This window comes from Labrus bergylta, chromosome 21 (assembly GCF_963930695.1).
Source record: "Labrus bergylta chromosome 21, fLabBer1.1, whole genome shotgun sequence".
NCBI lineage: Eukaryota > Metazoa > Chordata > Actinopteri > Labriformes > Labridae > Labrus > Labrus bergylta.
The window spans coordinates 21,411,534-21,435,490 of record NC_089215.1 but is presented as its reverse complement, the minus strand read 5'-3'; the positions used below and the strand labels follow the sequence as shown (position 1 = coordinate 21,435,490).

The window sequence follows — 23,957 nt, the reverse complement described above, 5'->3', positions numbered from 1 at the left end:
GACTGAAGGTATAATTGGCCAATCAACAGTTTACCTCCTTGATAGGCGGGTCCTATTTGATTGACATCAATACTATCAAATGAATCATAGGCTCTAAACAGTCTGACCAATAGAAACGCCGTAGTCCAGATTTTGGCATATCGTCGTCAGCCAATCACGATACTTCTTAGGGTGACGCATCCACCCATCAGCTGTTTTTGTTTTGCTGTGTGGATATTGGAAGTTAATAACATAAAAACAGGAGCGTCGACTCGCTTAGCGGAACAGTTCATGTTTGTATCTCGTTTAGGGTTAAGGTTAGAGGTTTGAGATTAACCACTCGGTGTTTTGTGTGTGTGTGTCTCTTGAGTCAGACTGGCCGGACATTCCTCTCCCTCAAGAGTGTGAGCGTGGCGCTTGGAGTCGGGGGAGAAGAGGAGGGGAAGCGGGTTCCGGCGGGGATCGACCCGAGCCCGAGGCCTCCGACCCTCGACCGGCGAGAGAAGAGGGGACTAATCGGCTCGGATGGAGTTCGAGGAAGACCCGGATGGCCCTGTTGTGCACCGAGGCTTCGTCTGTGCCTCGTTTAACCAGGACACCACGTAAGCGACCTGCGGGCTGGGCCCCTGCATGAACTCAATCTCCACCATTCACCTGACTGTTGCATAATTATTTGCAGTCGCATTACACTACTCTTCTTTAATATTCTGTCCATTTGCAAAATCACAAACAAAGCAGCTGTATGTGTGTCCAAAATGAAACCGTCTGTATGCTTCATTAAAACTTGCAGATTCGTTCCAAACAGCTGAAAGTGAAGTAGGCCACTGTGTTAATCTTTAAGGCCTGTTGCACATTAAACTAGACAGTTTAACCAAACTAGACTGCTGGCTGTTGTGTAATAAGACAGGTTCATTAGAAAACATGCCTAATTTATAGAGTCTAATGCAACTTTTTATGACATCAACTTACATGGAAACCTGCAAGTAAATACTTTAAACAAGAAGGGCATCTGTGGTATCATCTGGTGGTATGGAAACATAATTAAACAGCCAGTTTCTTCATCATTTTTTGCCCCCCTTAATGATTTGACTACCGAATGCTAAGTGACCATAAGAGACCCTGAACGACTACCATACGTGTTTAGTTACAGGTGCTTCCCCCTTCATTAAATACATCCTGTAATTGTAAAATCAACCAGGTGGCCCAATGGTTAGCACCCTTCTTTGTCAAACGTCTGCCATGTAAAGATAAGACGAGTGTACTTGGGGGCAATTAATAGATTTCAATGCAAGCTGTGTTGTCATAACAAGATAAGATGGATTAGTCACATATGGCTGCCTCCTCAGATCAGGTAAACTATAGATTTGACTGGTGACTGCTACATTCTAGTATTATAATATGACTGATGGTTCAGTTATCAGACGTAATCACAAATGTATCACGCAAGTATGATGAAGCTAAGAATTAAAGAGACACACACTGTAGCATCCATGAAAATGTTTTAAAGCTCATGTTGTTTTGCAAGTTACTGTTCATTAGCGATTACAGGAAAGAGTTTCTAAGATGACTTTACAGCAACAAAAGGTTGACATTATGTGTACCAGGTTGCTGTGTGCAAGTCGTCTATGTGACAGCAAACAACATGCAGCAGAGTGCAAATAAAGTACTTCAGAATCTTTTTTTAAAGTTACTGTAATTACAGTGTTCTGATGTTATTTTTAAACTTAACAATGGTGGGTGCGTCTGGTGAAATAATCTCTGGTGTGTTTTTTTATCACAGTTCTCTGTCAGTGGGCACAAAGACGGGCTACAGGCTCTTCTCAGTGACTGCTGCGGACAAACTGGACTGTATCCATGAGGGGGGTAAGAATCTCACCGTGCATCACATGTTGTCAAATTACAGAAATATACAGCATAGTCACAAGATGACTGACTCCCCTGCATAGTCATATCTTCAACAAACAATAGGACATGATTGAGGGTTTACAGTAAGTATGCTGTATCCAGTCATGCAAACAGTAAGTGACAAAGCAGCATCCCCGCCCAGAGGTGTCATAGCAAAAGTGTAATAGAAGTGTTATGTTAGCTGTGGTCAGGAAGAATTGCATAGAGGCCACAGCTGCATACAGAGTCAAACAAAGGGAGTTGTCATTTTTCCTTATCCCCCATAGCAACAAAGAAGGAGAAAGTGTGTAGAGTCGGTTTGAGGAAGTGTGAGCTCAAAAGTTCTCTTTGTTTGGAGACTGACAGTTTTCCTGATAACAGTGAGGCAAGGTAGTTACTGACAGAGATACCACATTTGCCTTTGAAATGCTTCAGTGTAAATGTGTATTACATGTGTGAGTGTAGAGTATATTCACAGAGTGAAAGCATGAAATAAATGTCTCTCCCTGGTCCCTTTGCCCTTTGTCCCCAGTGGAGTGTCCAGAGGTGTATATAGTAGAGCGGCTTTTCTCCAGCAGTCTGGTGGTAGTGGTCAGTCTGTCCATGCCTCGGCGAATGAATGTCTACCACTTTAAGAAAGGTACAGAGATTTGTAACTACAGCTACTCCAACAACATCCTCTCCGTCAGGCTCAACAGACTGGTAAGAGCAGGAAGTGCAGTAATCCTTGTGGTAATTGTATTTGTTTTTTTTTATATTTATTTTTACATTTCCTTGTCTCGTCTGTCGCCGCCGTCTTAGCGACTGGTGGTGTGCCTAGAGGAATCGATGTACATCCACAACATCAAAGACATGAAACTACTCAAGACCCTGCTCAACACACCTACAAATCCCTCAGGTACCATCGAGCTGTTACATCTCTACTGTATATAGACAAACAGTTTGTATGTGAAGTGTCCACTTTGAGCAAACTTGTTGTATTTTCTTTGATTGAAAGCAAATATGTTACTATTGATAAATAGAGGCTACTATGACTACCAGAGACTTTTAAAGGAATACCGTTCATTTCTGGGACTTATGACTAATGCTTTAACGGCGACATAAACATAAAGTTAAAAAAAATCCAAAGCGACGTGTGTCAGAGTGTAAGTACAACACAGGCAATCAACATCACCATCATCATTAATATCATTAAGTGCATAGGGGTTCATGAAAGAGCTGGGTCTTAAGCTTTTTCTTAAAGGTGCAGAGGGACTCTGCAGATTAACTTCTTCATTTAGAAGAAGTATTACTTTAGAGCTACTTGCCAGGGTCTTGTTATAAATAAATTAAACTCAGCTGCTGTAGTACTTACAAGAAATATTTAGATTTAGAAAGAGTGTCATGTCCAAGACAGGCAGCAGCATATTTGAACACAGCTACAGACATACAGCACTTCAAACAAAAGAGTACAAAAATAATGAGGTTCAATCTAGGACAACATTTGTGTAAAAAAAAAAAAAGCGTGCATTGGTTCTTTTCAATTTTGGAGTTGTCATTGGTCTAGAAGCAGCATATGAGGAGAATGATAGATCAAGAAGACAGATAATTACAACAGTTATTCTACTGTTGAGCAACTGGAACAGGAATCAGATTCAGGTTTACTGATAAGAAGGTTTACACATACAAGAAATATGTCAGCAATGAACATAGAAGTAGAAAATCAAAATGTAGAAAGCTGGGGCACCAGTGGTACTCGTACTGTCAGGAGAGGACTTAAATAGAATAAGATGGAATGTAAATGTACAAATATATAATACAAAATATGCTAAGTAGAAAGCTGTACAGCTGTGCTTGAAGGTGCAAGATGATGGTGAGTGCAAGCCAAACTTTTTTGACTGGGGTGGCCCCTACTTATCATATCTTCTTTCACTACTTACATTAATGTATCAAATAAATCAATTGTGTGTCCTTTTTTTCCTCAATAATTCATTCTTCATCCTGTAACTCTTTCAGCGATCAAAAACATGTATTTCCAAATCACCAGTTAAAGTATTAACAAAATCTAACGGGCAGTGAAATGAAAAGGAAGCATCCTGTTGTAACGCAGCCCAAAAAGTCCCGCCTCTGACACAGCAAACAGCCAATCATAGTTCAGGATTTTGGGCCGTAGGCCAATCATGGCTCTTTCCCCTGGTGCAAATATTTTACAGTGTGAAGGTTAAAGCAAAGATTGGTCCATTAGGTTTTTGGATGAGAAATAAGTCGGGAAGCTTTCCCATCATCCTCCTCTGTGCCCCCCTGTAGGTCTCTGCGCTCTCTCTGTAAACCACAGTAACTCGTTCCTGGCGTACCCCGGCAGTGCCACCATCGGAGAGGTCACCGTTTATGATGCCAACAACCTGGTGAGGAGCATTGAACTCTAACAAATAATAATAAAAAAAATGTAGCTGTTTTCATTCCTCATTTCATCAGAAGGACTTTTTGCCCCCTTTTAGACTACCCTGACCCTGATCCAGGCCCATGACAGTCCCCTGGCGGCCCTCGCCTTCAACTCCTCCGGAACTAAACTGGCCAGCGCTTCAGAGAAGGTAACAACTTCTATCCGTTTTATCCTCCCTTCTCTCTCTTTTTTTTCTTCCACCAGCTGCCTTCTCATCACGTTCTCCTCCTCAGGGCACCGTCATCAGAGTCTTCAGCGTTCCTGAAGGACAGAAACTGTTTGAATTCCGTCGAGGGATGAAAAGGTCAGCACTTATTAACAAATAGACAGCAGACAAAGTGTTTAATGGTGATTGTATTTTGGATTAAAAATGGCTTTTGACAGGAAGGTGTGCAGTTTGATAACCCCCCATGTTAGTGTTTCTGTAAGTAAGATACTCTTGTAGCCATTGGTATTAGTTGTGTATGCACTGTAGAGCTCTTTGGGCTTTTTATGCCATTAGGATAGAATAGTGGATAGAGAGAGAGAGTAGAGAAGATAGATAGATAGATAGATAGATAGATAGATAGATAGATAGATAGATAGATACTTTATTGATCCCAAGGGAAATTCAAAGCATCCAGTAGCAGGTTACAAAGACGTACATGACATGAAACATTTGTTACAAATTAAACCACAAAATGCCCCCCACCCCTCCCATACATATATATTAACCTGAAAAAAAGATTTAAAGAATACCCCTAGATGAATCAAACTTAAACTGTGCAATTAAAAATAAACTTACACAAGAAACTTACCCGTGCAGGGATAAAATTACATGTGAAATTTAAAACAAGAACCTATGAACAGTTGAGGAAAAACAAATCTGTAATTAGACCTGAATATAAAAAAATAAAAAAGTGTTGACCTTCTGAAGTTGTGTTGTTTATATATGTACAGCAATGTTTAAAAAGAAGATAGCGCAAAATTATCAGAAAACAAACATTAAATAACAGAGAATGACACGCAGGAAAGGAGCTGCAGGTCAGAGTAGAATCCAGGCCGTCCACAGGGCGTGCAAAATTACCACTAGGCCAGCCAGTGCTGCAGGCAATTTATTATATTTTAAAAAAAGTGTTTGAGTAAGTTGAAAATCGCCCAACATCCAAACACCAATAAATAAATCAGATGGAAAGAGAAGGATACTGGGTGCTCACAGTGGCAGGGTTGTAATGCCAGGTGAATGCTGGGAACTTTTAAAATCTGAAAACTAAACTAAAGAAAAAGGGAAGCCTCAGGGCTTTCTATAAACACTTTATCACGAGCCAAGGAGGTAGTTAAAAATTTATTTTATTTAATGAGGGAGGTTATCTCAAAAACATCAACAAACAGGAAGTAAGGCAGACCAGTTTCAGCCTGCATCTTCTTCTGGGCATGTACGTGTCAAGACGGCCTGGGTAAGTTAGCATCAAATTTAGCATCAAAGCATCATTTTAAGATTAGTTGCTGCTCCTCCTGCTTTGACAAAAGAAAAAGTTAAGAAAGGTAATTGTGGCTGTTGTAGATCTGTAAACAGTCTTTCTAGTCATTTCACTTCAAACAAATGAAATCACTTTGGACAGACTATCCGCCTGTTTGCTTACTGCCTACCTGTGTCCACTCTGACCATGCTCTCTTCAGGTGAAGTTGTCCTGAAGCTGCAGAAAACAAGTCGTTTGAGAGGGTTGCACTATAAGTGGCACGGCACGTTCATGTTTTTTTTTTTATTATAGCTTCCTCTCTTGCTTGTTCTCCTCCAGCTTTAATTATCACTCTTTGGTTTCTTGAACCGTCTTTTCTTTGTGTGTTTCAGATATGTGAGCATCAGCTCGTTGTCCTTCAGCACAGACGCTCAGTTCCTGTGCGCCTCGAGCAACACTGAGACGGTTCATATCTTTAAACTGGAGCAGCACAGCCCCAGGTAAACATACACACACAGTTTATTGTTGTTTTTTTCTCTTGATGGCAGTAGAAGTCAGAGCTTTCTTTCCATTGATCCCATGATGGATGAATTGATTTACCAGCTTAGATACAATATCTGAACTGTTTAATCATAAACACACATTTAAAGCATGCTCATCCTGGAGTCCAAAAAACCACAACACAACCATGATATTTTATTTGATATAGAATAGAATAGAATAGATGTTTATTGCCATTTGCACAGGTACAGGACAGTACAGGTACATTGGAATTCTTGTGCATTTCTCCCTGAGTCAGCTTCTACAAAAAAGTTAAAATTATCTATAAAATAGTAATAATAATAATAATAAAGTACTAAATAAAACAAATAAAAAAGTTATAGTAACAGCTAAGTAAAATAAAATAAACTGTACAGACACTATACACTGTATTAAAACAAAGATATAATACAAACAATAACAAAGGGGAACACTGTACAATGAAATGAAAATATAAACATGTTTTCTTGTCTCTACTTTCTACATCTCTTATTGCACGAGGTTATTGCACACATATTTTTCACATTATATAATGACATTGTTTTTTTTGTTTTTAAGGTTAATATTGCACATATATTTTATTATATTAATTGATTTACTCCTTTTTCTTTTTATGAATAAGTCAACGTAACATTATAAAGATATGGTAGAAGTTGTTGTCCAAAGAAACTAACAACAGGAGATGTTGTCTCTGTGTTGGAAAGGATTTTACTTCCTTCTTTAAACCTCGTGTGGTTCAGAGAAGGACAATGCATGCATTTGTCCTGAACCCTCTGCTCTACTTCTGATGTAAAACAATGCATTCATTTGTTGCTGTGATTTAAAAAAAAAAAAAAAGAAATCATCTGGTTAACCAAAAACAAAATCACATTTTAAAGAGAGTCATCCAAAGTGTTGACGCCTAACATACAGTATCTTTAACCTTTATGGACCCTTCTTGTTCGTCTTCTAGTCAAGAGGAGGAGTCTCCTACGTGGTCAGCGTATATGGGCAAAATGTTCACAGCAGCCAGCACATACCTTCCCGCCCAGGTGTCTGACATGATGCACCAGGACCGAGCCTTTGCCACTGTGAGACTCAACATGTTTGGCCTGAAGAATATCTGCGCCCTGGCTACGTAAGACAGAACAAGTGAAAGACAAGAGAGGGATGTTTTTTTTCTGGGGGGGTTTTTTCTGCCTCGAGTCATTCATAATCTTGTGTTTGTTTTGTCTGTCAGGATCCAGAAGCTCCCTCGCCTGCTGGTGGCGTCCTCAGACGGGTTTCTTTACATTTATAATGTCGATCCACAGGATGGAGGCGAGTGCGTCCTGGTTCAAAAACACAGGTGTGTGTGTCTCTTAAAGGGCTAAATCATGTGTGACTGTCTGCATGTAAACAATATGGCATAACTGAAAAAATGGAAGGCCAGGCAAGTTTATTTATGTCGCACATTGCAACAACAAGGCAATTCAAAGTGCTTCACACAAGACATCAAAAAGCATCATGACAGAGGAAAGAAAATAAACATTAAAATAGAACATTAAAAAATCACTGAAATTATTAAATCTGAAAATATAATATAATCAAATAAAAATTGTTGTGTCTTCAACCTGGATTTAAAAGAGCTGAGAGTTTCAGCAGGGAGGGATTTTTTTATTTATAGTCTGAACAGACTGAACTTATGTGTTTGTGATGGTATCTATCATGAGTTTGGTGTAACAGTGTTGTGTGCTCTGCTCCTGCAGGTTGTTTGACTCCAGCGAGGAGCAGGTGGAGGAAAGTGAAGAGGAGAAACAGGAGGATGTCTCTCCCCAACCAGCCAGCCAATCATACGCCGCCACTGTGGCTCTCCCTTCAACGCCTCCTTCCTCGACTACTCTCATGGGTACGATGTCCTGAATAATTCCAGATGAGAAAGCTGATGAAAAGATATTCCACTAGCCTCGTCTACTAGATACTTGACTTGAACTCCTTTCAACCTACGGTGCTTTAAATGATTCAAGCTTTCATGCTACATGGATAACGCTTTAAATATTGTATAAGGCTCTCTTACCTGAATTTAGATGGGTTGTGTTTAAAAATGTAAAAAAATAAAATACTCAAAACTCAAATCAAATAATCATTTGTTTTATATATGAAGGGTTGGTGGGTAGAAGGCAATTTTAAAATGTCATTGTTTAAGCCAATCAGCAGCAGGAAAAACTCTTTTATGGGTTATTTATAGTATGCACCTATAAAAACTACCCAAAGTACATTTAAAGTTTGTTAAGATCCTACACAAGATAGCCGTCACCATAAAGGTTCAAAAGTCTTCTTTTCCTCCTTCATTTCTTCCCAGGTTACTCTGAGGATGGCGGCGCCCAGAAGGGGGAGATCTTCCCGGAGCACGAGTTCGCAGAGAGCCCCGTGTGTCTCGACGACGAGAACGAATTCCCTCCAGTCGGCAACTAGAGTAACTGACCAAACCTCCTCTTGTTAAACATCCACATCCCTGAATAAGATTCAGACTTATACTTGTTTCAAGCAGGGATTGGGGGTGGGATAATATTCCTGTGTTGAGATATGTTGTGGTGACCCCGCTCTTCCACATGTAAACCCTGCTGGCCTAGGGTCACATGTCGCCAAGATGTTACTTCCTGATGTTCCTGTATTTGCATCCCTGTCTCTTTTTTTCTGAAGAGTTAAGATTTAAAAATAAAAACACTAAAATAGAGTGGGAGGTCCACTCATCATTAAAACAGAACATCTTTTTATAAGACAGATTCAAAGACTCTCAAAGAGTCCCACTGCTAAATTCCACATGATACCATTAAAGCTCTTGTGAGGATTATGACTGACTGAAACGAATACTGATGCTTCTTCATGACCTTCTAAAGCAAACAAGACCCTCAGTGACAAGACTAATTATTACTTTGTTGTTATTGTTAACTGAAGCTGCTGCTGAACGAGGCGCTGAAACAGCCTTTTTTAAACACATTCAGAGGCAACCATTCTCCATGAGTGATACATCTGACTGCTCAAAGACAGCAGGAGAGACTTTAAGATGTACATGACAAAATCAGCATAGGAGTAAACCGCTGCAAATTATTTTCATGGTTGCATTCAAGGTGAGCGCGTGTTTGGTCCAGTATCAGTGAGCAGACTGAATGTAACGAGGTGGTCATGAGTGTTGAGGAAACTATTAAGACTTGACTTCACACAATAAGACTCAGTTGACTTAGATGGCTTACGTTGATGAAAGTTTATACATAAGAAGAATACTCATGAGGAGACATGATTCAACATCACACTTCTGTACTCGTGTCTTGCTCAATCACATCTGCAGAACTCTTCGAAAGGCATCGCATATATCCTAAAAGACATTATCATTATCAGGGTCGTGCCACCTAGACTAATCTGTGACGTCTATAACACTGGAGCAGACAACAAGTCTACCAAACATCTTTTCAGATATCAGGAAAAACAGTTGACACTCTCTAAGATGTACTTGGTGTTCTAATCACAACTGAACTCTGTCAGGTCTGACTGACATTAGAGAACAATGAATAAACCTAATAACGTCTGTACATTAGAATCTAAATAATTACAGAGATTCCACCACAGTGAAGACAGCAGGTTACTGTGGCCAAACCAGGGTCCAGACTGACAAACAAAAGCTCTAGATAGATGCTTCAAGTCCTCATACGAGCTTTTACAAAGAAGCCAAATGCAATCACAGAAGTCAAATTTTCAAACAGAAAAATGTGTTTTCCGGCACAAAAACAAATCTAAAAAATCTATCAAAAGTGCATTTTCGTCAATCTAGCGTTGAAATTTCCAAGCTTCAAAACGGGCATTAAATGTGTCCCACCTCTACAAGGAGGAGCAGCAGTTCCCTTCAAGAAGGAAAAAATAAATGTTTTTGGATGTGACACTTTATAAGTCATGATGCAGTATGTATTTTATGATGGGCAGACGCAGCTGTCATACTAACCATGGTGGAGATAGACGACGAGTAACAAATGTAAGCTTCTAATTTATCTTGAAGGTTTGTCTGTCTGAGGAGGAGGAGCAGTCAGCAGCTGAATGTGAAAAGCTTCATGTTAAGACGGATGTGACAAAAAAGTCCTTTCATTTCAGTGATAAATCCTGGAGACCTTTTGATGCTGAATTCAGTTTCATTAAACATGAGTCATTTTTACTTTGTTGTATTAAATAAAAGTATTACACGTCGACGCATAGACTTCCCATGTTTGCATTGAGGATTTTTACTGTGTGTATAATGTATATATAACATTTATAAATAGTACTGTTGTAATAAAGTAACATGGTAATACCATTTGACTTGCCAAAAGGTGGCGCTGATAGGACACCCTGACGCTGCATTGAGCTGTTTAAACCAGAGACTCATTAAAGCTGAGACATTATTCAACCTGTGCAATGTGTGCTTATTTCAACAAATGCTTTATGGTAATAATTAAATGTTGTGTTGTGTGTCATTTAATATCCAACCAGATTATAAATGTAAACAATCTGAGAGTTTCCCCCCCAAAGCTTTAGTTATTCATGGATTTACATTTGACTATGACTTTGATTAAAGTGTAACAATCTTTCCCTCACTAAAACATAGACATTACATCATCAAAGCTTGGCTGTCTGGACCTTTTTGACCTCTTCCTGTTTGTCTCTTTCTGCATCTGGACATTGAACTTCCCAAACAAAATGCTCAACAAACAACCAGTCGAGCACGTCAAAGGGGAACATCTGTCAACACATCTGTTTGTTTAGATGAGCTCTCCTCTCTCTCGTTGTGTTTGCGTGTATGTGTGTGTTTTTTTTTTTTTTTTTCAGCCCAGCGTGCTGCAGCGGCAGACAGCGTGTCCAGGGTCACAGCAGGGTGCCGCTGAATCGTCTGTGCTGTAATCCGCTGTTGACACGGACTCGTCTGTTGCGATGTCCCATAATAACTCCTCCCTCCTGCGGGCGATCCGGAGCGCTGCCGCCTGGTACTCCGGTGTCTGGACCTGCAGAGGGGTTTCCTCGGCCTCGTCATGCTCAAGATCAAATATCAACGGCGGGTCATGGAGCTGCTGCCTCCCTGATGCACCACCACATGCCTCCGCTGCACCTGCACAAGAGTTTACATTTTACAAGAACCATTGTGGTGGCTATTTGTCCAAAAAACAAATTAAGTTACAATTATAAACAATCCACATAAACTCAACAAACAGCCACTGATGCCTCACCGTTCCAGTGAGGCCTAACCACGCAATAAGTTCAATATCCAGTCAGGAATATCATGTTTCTTCATTTCATTTAGAAAAACAAACATTTCCAACTGCATCCCATTCAACTGTCTCATTGACATGTGGTAAAAAAAAACACCTGTGTCCCTTCCTGGTGCGTCACCCAAGGGTGCATCCGAACTGTCCCTCCTATCTCCTTTCACTATCCACTTTACCTTAACCCCGGAAGCAGTTAAGTGGCGGCCATGATAAGAGCCGTTGGAATTCTCTAAAAGTTAAGGAAAGGTGGGTCAATGCTTCCTTTATAACCTCCTTTAGCATAGGATACACTGGACCATCCTTTACCAAAGGAGATGAGATTTGACGCCCCACAATTCCTTTCGGCCGCAACATTTAAAGCGACTCGCGCATCCGACTGTTCACGAACATTAACGATGATCGTAAAGTGACACAGATCATGAAAGAGATAAAAGATAAGAGACATTTTTATCAGATGATGTTTTATTCAACATATTTCATTCAATTCAGAATGTTTTGTGCATTTCTTCAGTTGTACATTCTTGTCTTGCATACATGAAACAATTAATTTCATATTTATGTTGATGTTGATTTCTGAGTGGACAGGAAGCTGAAGGTTTCACTTTTCTTACTTGTAGTCTGGTAGTCTCTATTTCCTTTATTTCAATCCCAACATTGTGGTAATTAGGATTATTTCACCGGTAAGAAGCACAGGGGAAAGTTTTTTAGATGCGTTTTTTGTAGTCCATTTTCGGAACATTGTAGTTTCAACACGGCAGACCTACGTCATTAACCTCCGCCGGCCCGTCGCATTTAATGACGTCGCCTAGTGGAAAATGCGGTTGGATTGTCAGAGCAACGAGATCGCCTTTCCCTAAGTCCTTTATGAATTCTCCTAACATCTTTCCTTGACCTCATGACGTTTTCGCGGGGTTAAGGTAAAGTGGATAGTGAAAGGAGATAGGAGGGACAGTTCGGATGCACCCCAACAGTAACACACCTGGAACATTTAAAGGGTTCCTAATCAACCCATGTGCACTGCCCCCTGGTGTTCACAAACAACAAAAACAAATGCAAAACAACAAATAACCAGAAAATGGCTGCTACAACCATATTTAATAAACAGTCTTTACAAAACTGTCAATAATTGTTGTACTAATGTAATCACAATGTGACCTGTATTGTCTATTATCAGCTTTAATACAAAACATAATTTATAAACATATTATTGATTTAATGACAAAGTAACCTCAATTGTAGCATCACTAATCATTAGTAAACATTATCCAGTATGTAACACATGTTCCATTGTTTGTAAAGAAACTTTCATTTTACTGTTTATTAATGATGCTTGTTTTAAAGTTACCAAACAAAAAAAATGTGTTTCTTATATTAGCCTTCAATAAATGTGCTTGCTAACACTGATATAATATTAATTTGGTCTTTATTGAAGGTATTCATATTTATGCAGCTTGATGCTTGTCTGTGAAAATGAAACTGATGACTATTTAAGTAATGCTCAGAAAACAACACAGGCTGGTTGGCTGGTTGACATGCAAGATGTCATTCATACCAATTGTGGTTATGCAGCAAAACAGCAGCTTCAGTTTCAGTAATAACATGACTGACCTGCAAATGTAGTAAGGCTGTTTTTTTGCACACATGTGACACTTTATTTTACCTGTGATGTAGAAAGCTTTGTGTTTCCCTGCTCGAACTGTCTGCAGGTCACCAAACCTGCCGGCAGCACCGCTGTTTGGATGGAAGAGAAACTACAAGAAAAAAAGACATCAGCTCATCTCTGCAACTTAGTGTTAATCAGAGTCGACATTACAGGAAAAAAAAAAGTGAAATAAATCAAATCAAAAAAGTTTGTACCTCATGACCCGCCTCTTCACCGTGCAGGAGGATGTTTGAAGCATCAATTCCATCGACGCGTCTGTCTGAGGGGGGAGTTACTCTCGCCAGGGAGAGGAGAGTTGGGAAGATGTCCAAACCACTGCCAGAGCGTAAATGAGATGTGTTTTTTTTTTCTGTTAAAGTGGAGATATCTACAAATGTTCCATATCTTATACAACTGACAATTAGGAGAGAGTCTTACACAGCCAGCATGGACGATAGCCAGGCTAGTTGCTCTTTGACACTGTGCTTTGAGCTAAATGCTAACGATACAAGCACACATGAATAATAATAATAACAAATTGATGTTGAGTATTGACCATGTTCCCCATGTGCAAATTAGTACAAAGACCAGTCACAATCAGAATCAGATTAAACCATGTAGGTCATGTATGAGTATACATGCTCTCTTTGTACAGACAGAAATATATGAAACATTTTTAACACAGCAAATATAACCAGTTTGCTTATTTATACAGGAGGTAGATGGTTCAAAAATAAATGCAATATGTACTGTGTAAATAAACAGTAGATCCATGTGTTGTGTATAGTTCAGTGTTGCTAAAGATGTACTGTTTACATACTGAGAATAGGGTGCACTAAAGCAGTGTGAACAAAAAATAAATATTTAAAATAAAATGTAAAAATGTCATTGTTTGAAAATATATTAAAATGTTGATCTGAGTATGGCACAATATGTAAAATCAGGGAGTCATTGAAGTGATTACAATTATCTAAACCCACTTTAATGTCAATCTACCAAACAGTTGTCTCGATATATTTCATAATGGTCTCTAAATCTGGACTTAGTTAAGTACATATACTGTATGTACACATGGTTTAAAAAGTGAACATAGTATCTATGGAATCTGATTAGTTCCCTGTCTGTGGGTCAGATGGGGAGTACCTGAGCAGGGCAGAGCTGGTGGTGTTAGCAGGGATCCGCCCCGGCCAATAAGCCACTGTTGGAACTCTGTGGCCTCCCTCCCAGGTGGTGCGCTTAGCTGAGCCTCCACCTATCACACAGGATAAAGATGACTTTGGGAACATAGGGATTCACAACAAGTGTACAGTTACCCAGGCTAATAATATGTATTAACAATCACTTCCCTTCATAATGCATGCCTTATTTTGTATACCTCTGCTGGTCTGCCACTTCCCCTTGAATGGTCCTACACTTCCTGCATACTGGCACTTCAGTTCCCATGGACCGTTGTCACCTAAACACATCACACTTAATAATGAATAAACTGCGATAACAGTTACAGTTAACAGTGTTAAACAACAGATGTAATGAATCCATCATACCAGTGAACCAGATGAGAGTATTGTCTGTCTCATCAGCAGCGCTCTTTACTGCCCCCACCAGGTTGTCCATCTCTCGCAGGCTGGCAGAGTACACGTCTGTGATGGTAGCATCTTGAGGGGGTGGAGGGGCCAGGGGAACATGCATGTGAGCTAACGCTAAGTACAGGAGGTACGGCTGTCCTCGCTCCCTGCAAAGATAGGTTTTCTGAATTTCTGTCAACATATGAGGACATTGTCGTGTCCAGCTCTATGTCTTAGGTTATGTTTTAATTTCTACTTATTTCCAGTTTTGGGTCATTAACCTCTTCTCTCATTTCAGATCCTTCACTTCCTGCCCTCATGTGCCCCGCCCTGATTGTTCCCAGCTGCATCTTATTGTCTTCCCCCTCACCTTAGTATTGAGTCTGTGGCTTCCCTTCCTTCTGTGCCAGTTCGTCTTTGACCTCTGTGTGAAGCGTACAAGACTTTTGTTTCTCTTAGATAACTTTTTGGAATCAACTTCTGTTGTGTTTTTGACCTCGACTTTCCCTGTTCCCTTTTTTTGGATTCTGTTTGCTTGTCAAAAGTAAAGACTGTTTTCTTTTCCCTTACCAAGGACTGTATTTTGAGTCGTGCTTTTGAGTTCAATTACCTGTGGTTCTGTAACAGACATGAGCCTCTTCACATCATTTTATGTTCAGAGCTTTCTCACTAAAATGCGGTGAAGCTGGAAATTATATGAGAATATACGACCCAAAAAAAACCCAAAAAAACAAAACAGAAAGAAGCACACATGTCTGACAGTGATTAAAATAACTAAATAAACAACTCTATCTTTCTTAACTGCTCATTGCTTGGCTTGCAAGCATGCAGCGCTGGATTGGCTGGTTTTCAAGGTTTTATTTATATATATATATATATATTTATACATTTTTCACATAACAAACACAGAACAAGGCAGCACAGATGTAGCCAAATTACTGAAGAAAAAAATATATATATTTAAAAAAAAATAAAAATAATAATAATAATAACATACATGGGTCGTAATAACATAAATCATATCAGATACAATCTTATCTACCTACATTACAAGTCAAAGGGAAAAACATGACTATGATGTATTTTTGAAGCTAAAGTGTGGGCGTAAAGTTCTTTTTCTTCTTCGTTTGTGCTTCATGCTCCCATTTCTTTTGTATTAGTAGGAACTTTCTTAACCACAGCTTTGAAACGGCTTCAGTGAATGAAAGCATGCATACTTCTGGGTCTTGACAGATCACATGATTGATAACCGCTGCAACAGTTCACATGACCCTGTGCTATAACACGAAGATCTGATTTTCAGTGAGATGCAAAGAGCCGGGTTTACTGCTGTCCTCCTCTGCCTCAAAGAAAGCCTGTGTGAAGATTTGGGAAGTTCATCAACTGGCATTATGTTTGCTGTATCTTTCTTTGTATCAGTGCTAACTTAGTCTGTTACAGATTGCACAGTAACAGACTATGTTTACTGTTGGTGTTCTACAAGGTAATGAGGCACGACTCCTTCAGGGGAAGGCTGACTTGACTTTTAGTTGCATTTTCATTTAGCTTAAAATGAAAATGCAAAATTCAAATTACCAATGTTACTTGAAGAGAGAAACAACACACTTTCCCCACTATATTAACAGCACCCGTTTGATACAAACACACTGTTTAACTTGATAAAGCTGTGCTCATGCCCCAAAGCTTTAGGACCATCTGTATGCATTCTCAGAGTATTTGCATTGCAGTGGTCTGTAAACATCAACTATAGGGAAGTCAAACAGAATCGTTCCCCTTTAATCAACATGCTTTCCTCTGATCTCATGCAGAAATGCAACTTAAAATCTTGAAATGCATATGGATACAAGTACCAAATGTGGTATGTTGTCATTTGTACAATGACTTAGACCATTGGTTTTCAACTGCTCAAACCCTGGCATCACAAAACACAACATAGAAGGTAGTCAAACAAACAGCACTTCTCTACACACAACAGATGATAACCCATATATTTAACATATACAGCTTTGTATTTGTTTTAGAACAAAATCTACACTCTCTCTTCTTCTTTTGTCATTTAATGGCAGTTAGCAACCAACATTAGGATGCATTACCGCAACCTACTGCGCTGAAGTGTGAATAAACGACCTTACTACTGCACTCGAATGCATCATAGGAATTAAATGTCCTTTGCCACAACTTTTTTCCCAGATACTCGTCTGAGACCCACTGAAAACAGATCCAAGTCCCACGTTTGAGTCCTGACCCACCAGTTGAGAACCACGGACTTAGACATACGACTTACAGCCAGAGCTCCTTGACATAAAATGAATTCAAACATGCAAACACAATTTTGTTCTATTAGTGTAGCAGAGGAATTAAAATATATATATATGTTAACAACAGCCTGTTTAAAATCACTGATTGTACTTTGAATACGGTTCGTCTTGACTGATGTATCGTACCTTGCATTGCGTACAATCCTGGTTGCAGCAGATTGGTATTGCTCGGTCAGTGTCCACAGGTCAAGCGGCTGCTCCACAATACTTCTGTTTTCAATCAGAGGAAGGCCCACTTTGGAGTAACAGCCTGCACGTGCGCTCCTTTGAAATCTAGAGCACGAGAATAACAGAGCATTACAACGTTAAAAACTTTTATTGGTGCCAAGTAGTTTCCAGATGATTTGTGTTTGGTTAGGGCTCCCTTTACACATAAATGTTAAACATGCAGCCATTCACCATACAGAGTTTTACTTTGAGATCAAGTAAGTGAGTTTATATTAAAATACTAAATAGGTACCAAGGTAAAATGTTTACAAAGGTAAACTAGTGAATCCCTTGGATATGTAAATAGAGCAACTCTGACAACAGCATGAAAAGGTCATATATATTAGGAGCCACACCTCATCACCTGCGGCCCATATGTTACACATGGAAGGCAGTGAGGCAAATCGTATCCTGGTGTGTCGGTACAGCCCATGTCGTTACTGTAAGGGATACCCAAGTAGTAGTCAAAACCTGTTCAAGAGAAAATAAACATGATGTGCATATTCATCAACACAACTATAATTACTTGTTGAAAACATGAGAACATTTGACAGTGAGAGCTGAATTATGTTTGGACTGTGCCATAAGCTAATACTCATACACAAACATAAATCTGCACTATGAAACAAAAAAACCTTCTGTAACTAGAAAATGGAAGGTTTCATACATATAAGTTAGGAATATATGTAAGTATGTATATGTATGAGCTGTATAAGTTGTCACTTTTTTCTCCAAACACTTCTGAGGCAGAACAAATACTGTGCATGAGTATGCTGTGCTTCAAGGTGTGTTAAAGTACAGTGTGTAAATGTCTCATACCTGTATGTTTTGGAGCCTGATTCACAGTTTACCAGGCTCTTCTCAACAACAAAAAAACACTTTAATTTGGTGTTTTAGGGAATAACTGGCAGTTAAAGGGTTAAATTCCTGACAATTATTCAATATTTGATAGTTTTGAGCAGGGCAGATGTTGTTTAAGAGATTTATGCAAAAAAAAGTAGAAAAAAATATGAATCTGTTCTATTTTTAAAGCAGTTTTTTGTAAATTGGACATTTTCGCCTTCCAATGTCCAAACAGGGAACTACATTTTAAATCTGATGCTACACAAAAACTAACAATGCATCAAAGTCAATATTTTGGATAATCTTTGACATATCCAAGACTGATTTAAAAAATCCCCCAGCCACCAAATATTTGTTATATGGAAAATAACTCATTTTTGTGTTTTTTTTCATAAATCACAACAGTGACATCAAGTAATCAAACTGGCATTTAAAGGGTTAAATTCCAAAAATGATTGAATGTTTGGTAGTTTTGAGCAGGGCTGGAGTTGTTTAAGAGATTTATGCAGAAAAAAGTAGAAAGAAATATCAATCTGTTCTATTTTTATGGCAGTTTTTTGACATGGACATTTTTGTCCTTAGTACTTAAGAGGGTTGTAAATTAAACTGATGCCTGAGGATTAAGCATCTGTTACATAACTATATATTTATTATCATGTTCATCTGTTTTTTGCACTACTCACCACTGCACTACTGTCTTATTTAGCCTTATAAAGTGTGTTTTTCTTGCTTATATTATGTTTAATGTTTAACTTTGTACATTTAGAGCAGTTACTGAAGACAAATTTTGAGTGCGTGTGTGTGTGTGTGTGTGTGTGTGTGTGTGTGTGTGTGGGTGAAACACTTTTAGCACAAGAATCAGTACTGCAGGCATCTTGGCACCTGACCCTGACCCTCCAGTGACATGCAAGTTGTTTTTCCTGTGCACCAGTTGCTCAGCACTAATGTACAAACAATCCTTGATAAGTCAATGACTTTAAGATACTAAGAATTCAATCTTTTGGCAAGCAGTTTAAACATTTAAAAACAAGACATTTAACATCACTGCAATTCAAATCTTTCATGTCAAAATGTGCATTTCTGATGAACTTATTGGACAGCTGCAGTAGAAAATTACCATTTTAGATATCTACAGTCCACATCTCATTAGTTGTGCATTTAATTTTGGATATCCAAAATGAAGGGGAAGAAAAATCCAGATCTTTACAATGTAATGTCTAGTATAAGATTAAAATAAGGAAAATAAATATCTGGATTGTAGATATCAAAAATTAGATTTTTGTCTTAGAAAAAATTCTATTGTATCCAGAATGTTTATTATGGGTAGGAAAAATTACCTGATGGATTTCTAAAATGAAAAGCCCAATACACAAGAATGTCAAGAGGGCGTCATTTGTCCTAGGGGAGATGACCTTGTGGATACCTGAAATGACTATTTTGGATAGGAGGTGTCATTGTGATGTCTTTGGTTAAATTATTACAAAGTGAGATGACAATTTTGTCTAGGATAATAATGTGAAATGAGTGTGTTTGCTTTAAATGTTTAAACTGCTTGCTATACTCTCTTCTCACAGGACACAGCTGCAGACAGTTGTTTGCTGTGTAATCTATCCTCCCTGCAGCGAGGCCAGAGAGTTCACTCACACACTCCGTGTGGCTGCAGTGACCTAGAGAAAGTGACTGACGCCACAACACTGAATAGGAAAGATAGATAGTAGTTCTGAGAGAGGTCGGTGCCTTAGCTCGTATTTCATTTGTTTATGTGTCCTAGGTTAAATCCTAGTCTTTTTTACACTGTGTATGTAATCCTCAGCAGTTCTCATTTTAAAATATTTTTTTTTTGTGCCAAATTGATGTTTAACGCTCTCAAGATGAGGAAATAAGTTCAACCAAAATTCCCACACCTCGTCACACCTCACACACACCTCACACACACAGCCTGATGCAGATAATGTATACTTGAGTTCCCATGGGGTTTTGGAGGATTCATGTCAAGCTTCCTCACCTCTGTTAGTAGGACTGTACGGTCCATTGTGACCAAGATGCCATTTCCCGATCATGGCGGTGTAATACCCCGCCTTCTGCAGCAGCTGTGGGAAGGTCACTTCAGACAGAGGCAGACCGGCCTCAGAGCCCACAGCAAAGTTATGGGTCACCCCGTTTCTGAGGCCGTAGCGGCCTGTCAGGAGAGCAGCACGGGACGGGGAACAGGTCGACGCAGGAGAGTGAAAGTCTGTCAATCTGGGGAAAGTAAGCACACTTATGGAGAAAGAACACTAAAGCTTCTTGAAGGTCACAAAGGGAGTATGGAAAAAAAACATTTCAGAGGTTAGGTTATATAGTTAACATTAAACATTAGTAATATTACTTTAAATGTAGTTCTACATAACAAAGAACTGATTTACTGATCGTTTACCTTAGTCCTTGTTCAGCCATCAGGTTGAGGTAAGGTGTGTTGTTCGCCTTCTCTTCAGGCTGATTAGCGTCCAGGTCACCCCAGCCTATATCATCTGCCAGTATGATGATGAAATTAGGTTTTGCATTGGGATGATTAACATCCTCTTCTTGTTTGGACGCAGTGTGGCGCAACAGACCACACACCAGGATCCCAGACAGAAGGAGCCACGTGACTGCCTTGGCCATTTTGTATCAAAATCTGCAAAAAAGGTAACATGGGTTTGTTTCCTTTAAACTATAGCATGGCATTCACAAATATTTTAACCATGAACATCACAGCATTGCTAAACAATGGACGAGGGTTGTTTTAATGCAAGGAGAATTGATAGAACAGTGCGAGGAGATGACACAAACACTTGAAGGAATCTTGGTGTTCATGTGTTACTTTGAATGACAGCTGTCCTGTTCTATCGGAAAGGTATCCTTAAATGACTTCTTTCCCTGATTTCTGACTCTATCCACTATCCTATCTCTACAATAAAGGCACAAAAAGCCCAAAAATAAATCTAAAAAATAAAAAAAATAATTAACTTGACCTTCAAGGGGGGAGGGGGGGCGTTGGGGGGGTGGGCCGCCCCCCTAATATAATGGTAGGGTAAACACTGACATCGCATAGCAGCAGAGTTATATTTGGTTTGGAGCCAACTGTCTGTTGTAAACAAAGGTTTGTTAAGAATGAAATGTAATGTGTCTGACATTTACGAGTCAAGCTGATGTCTTCTTTCTAGCCTTATAGAGATGTACCAAAGGAACAAATAATTTGTAGGATGTACCTTCTAGCAGAATATAAGCAAGTCTATTAACTTTGTCAGTACTTTGTCTGTCCGTGATTGTTAACAATTTGTGTTCTGTTGTAACTGTCTGACCTCGGCCGATTAATCCGCATTATAATCCACAATCTGTTTCATCATTGAGTTTATACAGCAGCAACAATGTTGATTTCATCTTTTAGTTTTAAACAAGCTGAATGCTAAATGTTCTCTTTCAGGAACAAGTTCTGTCTGTACCACACAAAGGAAATGAATCTCAATTGCAATCTTCTCCACTCCCTTTTGGATTATGTCCGGTTTGTTGAAGACTCTTGGTGTGAAGTTGTTGCCATTAACCAATTTTCCCTCCTCTTCACCACAACAGAATATCAAGCTGAACATGTATATCATCATATTATTGTGCAGCAGATCATAGTCTTGCCCCACCTAAACAAGAACTGCACCAATTCAAGTTTTAAAGGCTGCTTTAGCACAGTCAAAACAGAGCACAGTATAAAACCACTGCTGCAGCATTTCTGGTTGAAAACAAACTTCCAAAGAAAAGAAGTCTAGATCTTACAGGTGCAATCAGAAAGTTTATGTGACGCGATGGTGTGGCAATAGGAAGGTTGCGTCACTTCCAAAGGTTCAGCAGTAAATAAAAGTCAACAACAGTTTATAAAAAAAATGATATTAAATTTGTATTGCCTTCTGCACATGGTACAGGACGGCATGGGTACACTGGAATTGTTATGCATTTCTCCTGGAGTTAGTTAGTTCCTTGTTCTGCAAATGAGATTTCTGCACACAGATTTATTTATTTGTCTATTGTTTTTATTATTATTATTTTCACATTATATAATTGAACAGTTTTTTTTACTTTAACGTAGGCTTATACAGCAGTTATAGATTAACAGAAGAAGCTCTACAAGTACCGTACTGGGCAAAGGCCATGAAACGAAAACATTCAAACATAGCCCCATGTCACCTCACAACACAACACACTGAATATGATGAATCTGCTATAAACGAATGTCTGCGTGAAGTTGACAAAGATCAATGAAAAAATAAACTTCAAATCAAAAGACTCAGAGAAAATATTGTGAGTCAACGTGGGAAAATTCAGTGATTTAGAAGCAATATGTCCCCCACAATTACCCGACCGGAGCCACAACAACAGATAATGACTTATTCACTCCCCGATCATCCAATCAGTGGCCATGACTCCAAACTAATAGTGAACAGCTCTGTCACCACAGTTAAAGAGAGAGAGAGAGAGAGAGAGAGAGAGAGAGAGAGAGAGAGAGAGAGAACTGGCTGGATCCAGATTTGTATTTAACCCTTTTCACCCCACCCACCCCTTGGGGGCTCTTTCCAACAGAGTATGGTAGTATGTGTGTTTGGTTGTGTGTGTGTTTCGACGTGTCCGTGAGTTTGAGGACATATACGTGGACATATGTGTTTGTAAAGTTCAGTGTCTCATCGAAGCTGCAGAGGACAAGAGAAGGAAGGACTTCCGTCTGAGACTACACACAGGTGAGACAGACTCAACACTACTTAGTCTGACAGTCCACGGCTTTACGCGCGGACACTTCGTCACACGGAGTGTAATTGTGCAACAAATCTTTAATAGGGCGAAACATATAATAGTGAGCACTGCTTAAATGAACTAGGCTATATTGAAATACAGGCGGTGTTCCAGTACTTACAAAGTGTGTGGAGCAGTTATATTAGAGTCACATTGTCCACAGCCGGACCGGGTGCGTTGCATCAGCCGCACGAGCTTCGGACAAATGGCTCCTACTATTTTACACGACCACCCACTACCCCCACCCACTCAAATCATTTGAATGAATGAAAAAAGGGGTCCACGGCAAAACTGTCACACAAATGTTCCTTGTGTGTTGAAAGACAGGACAGAGTGGGGTGAGCAGAAACTTTGAAAGTGTGGGTGTTCTTAGGCTACTACATGAGCACACCCCCTCCCCCCTCAACACAACACATGCCTTAACCACAGGGGTCGAAGCCTTTTGTCTGATCCTGTTGCACTTCTTGGAGTGATTTCTAGCCAGTTTGATCCTCGGAGCTCGTGGAGGGTTCGAGATGTCCCCTCTGGAAAAGTCATTCAAGTGCCGCCAAAGTGTCCTCATGAAGAATAAAACATGATGGACAATGTGATTTTTGTATCCTCGCCTTTGTATCTTTGGGAAATAAATGATTAAATAAACTCCTCAAAAAGTTTGTAAACGATATTTCGGTCACTTATTTCGCCCATTTAATAATACTAATTGGTGTTGTATTTGATATCGTTGGAAAGCCTGATTGGTCACCTTTACAACAAGGTATAACTTGTAAGGGTCGTGCATTTGTGGAATGAGCAACACAGTTAAACATGTGGGTAAATAAGTCACCAAAATAACGTTTCCAAACTTTTTTTGAGGAGTTTAGTTCATAGTTGCTTTTGTGTTTTATCACAGATGTGCAGTAGTTCAAATCATGTAATAAATGATATTTTATATTAAAAATCAATTGAACCAGTGGTTCAACTTACCTTTGAATTTTAGGAAAATGCTGATGTACTGTATGTAAAAATGTTGAAAGAACTGAAAGTAGGGAGCAACAACTGATAGACAAAACATCAGACGGTTGTTTTCATGACGCAGTGG

At 39.3% G+C, this 23,957-nt stretch overlaps 3 protein-coding genes across 3 annotated transcripts in view; 2 read left to right on the top strand and 1 right to left on the bottom strand.

Annotated features, from left to right (window-relative positions):
- Positions 1–158: 158 nt before the first annotated feature.
- Positions 159–10,652, top strand: LOC109994685 (WD repeat domain phosphoinositide-interacting protein 1). The gene is made up of 12 exons (XM_020648132.3): positions 159–581; positions 1,760–1,842; positions 2,396–2,565; positions 2,665–2,761; positions 4,150–4,247; positions 4,341–4,433; positions 4,519–4,589; positions 6,117–6,224; positions 7,217–7,381; positions 7,484–7,591; positions 7,992–8,131; positions 8,585–10,652. The coding sequence occupies exons 1-12, from the start codon at positions 505–507 to the stop codon at positions 8,695–8,697; spliced, it is 1,323 nt and encodes a 440-aa protein (XP_020503788.1). The 5' UTR covers positions 159–504; the 3' UTR covers positions 8,698–10,652.
- On the bottom strand, positions 9,473–23,502 carry arsg (arylsulfatase G). The gene is made up of 11 exons (XM_020648131.3): positions 23,001–23,502; positions 20,502–20,741; positions 20,091–20,326; positions 17,599–17,713; positions 17,162–17,308; positions 14,697–14,884; positions 14,528–14,608; positions 14,296–14,404; positions 13,368–13,488; positions 13,171–13,261; positions 9,473–11,353 (listed from the first exon to the last, which is right to left on the bottom strand). Exons 2-11 carry the CDS (start codon positions 20,726–20,728, stop codon positions 11,073–11,075), a joined length of 1,596 nt encoding a protein of 531 aa, XP_020503787.2. The 5' UTR covers positions 20,729–20,741; positions 23,001–23,502; the 3' UTR covers positions 9,473–11,072.
- LOC109994683 (monocarboxylate transporter 7) overlaps positions 22,594–23,957 on the top strand; it is a 9,875-nt gene continuing 8,511 nt past the window's right edge. Inside the window, exon 1 of the mRNA XM_020648129.3 lies at positions 22,594–22,827. The gene's annotated coding sequence lies outside the window, so the exon portion shown is untranslated. The remainder of the gene's footprint in view (positions 22,828–23,957) is intronic.

Coding starts and splice junctions, on each gene's coding strand:
- LOC109994685 (XM_020648132.3), top strand. CDS start 505: ATGGAGTTCGAGGAAGACCCGGATGGCCCTGTTGTGCACCGAGGCTTC. Junction 6,225..7,216: donor CTGGAGCAGCACAGCCCCAG/GTAAACATACAC, acceptor TTCGTCTTCTAG/TCAAGAGGAGGAGTCTCCTA. Junction 7,592..7,991: donor GTCCTGGTTCAAAAACACAG/GTGTGTGTGTCT, acceptor CTGCTCCTGCAG/GTTGTTTGACTCCAGCGAGG.
- arsg (XM_020648131.3), bottom strand. CDS start 20,728: ATGGCCAAGGCAGTCACGTGGCTCCTTCTGTCTGGGATCCTGGTGTGT. Junction 14,609..14,696: donor TACTCTCATCTGGTTCACTG/GTATGATGGATT, acceptor TGATGTGTTTAG/GTGACAACGGTCCATGGGAA. Junction 14,405..14,527: donor GAAGTGGCAGACCAGCAGAG/GTATACAAAATA, acceptor CCTGTGTGATAG/GTGGAGGCTCAGCTAAGCGC.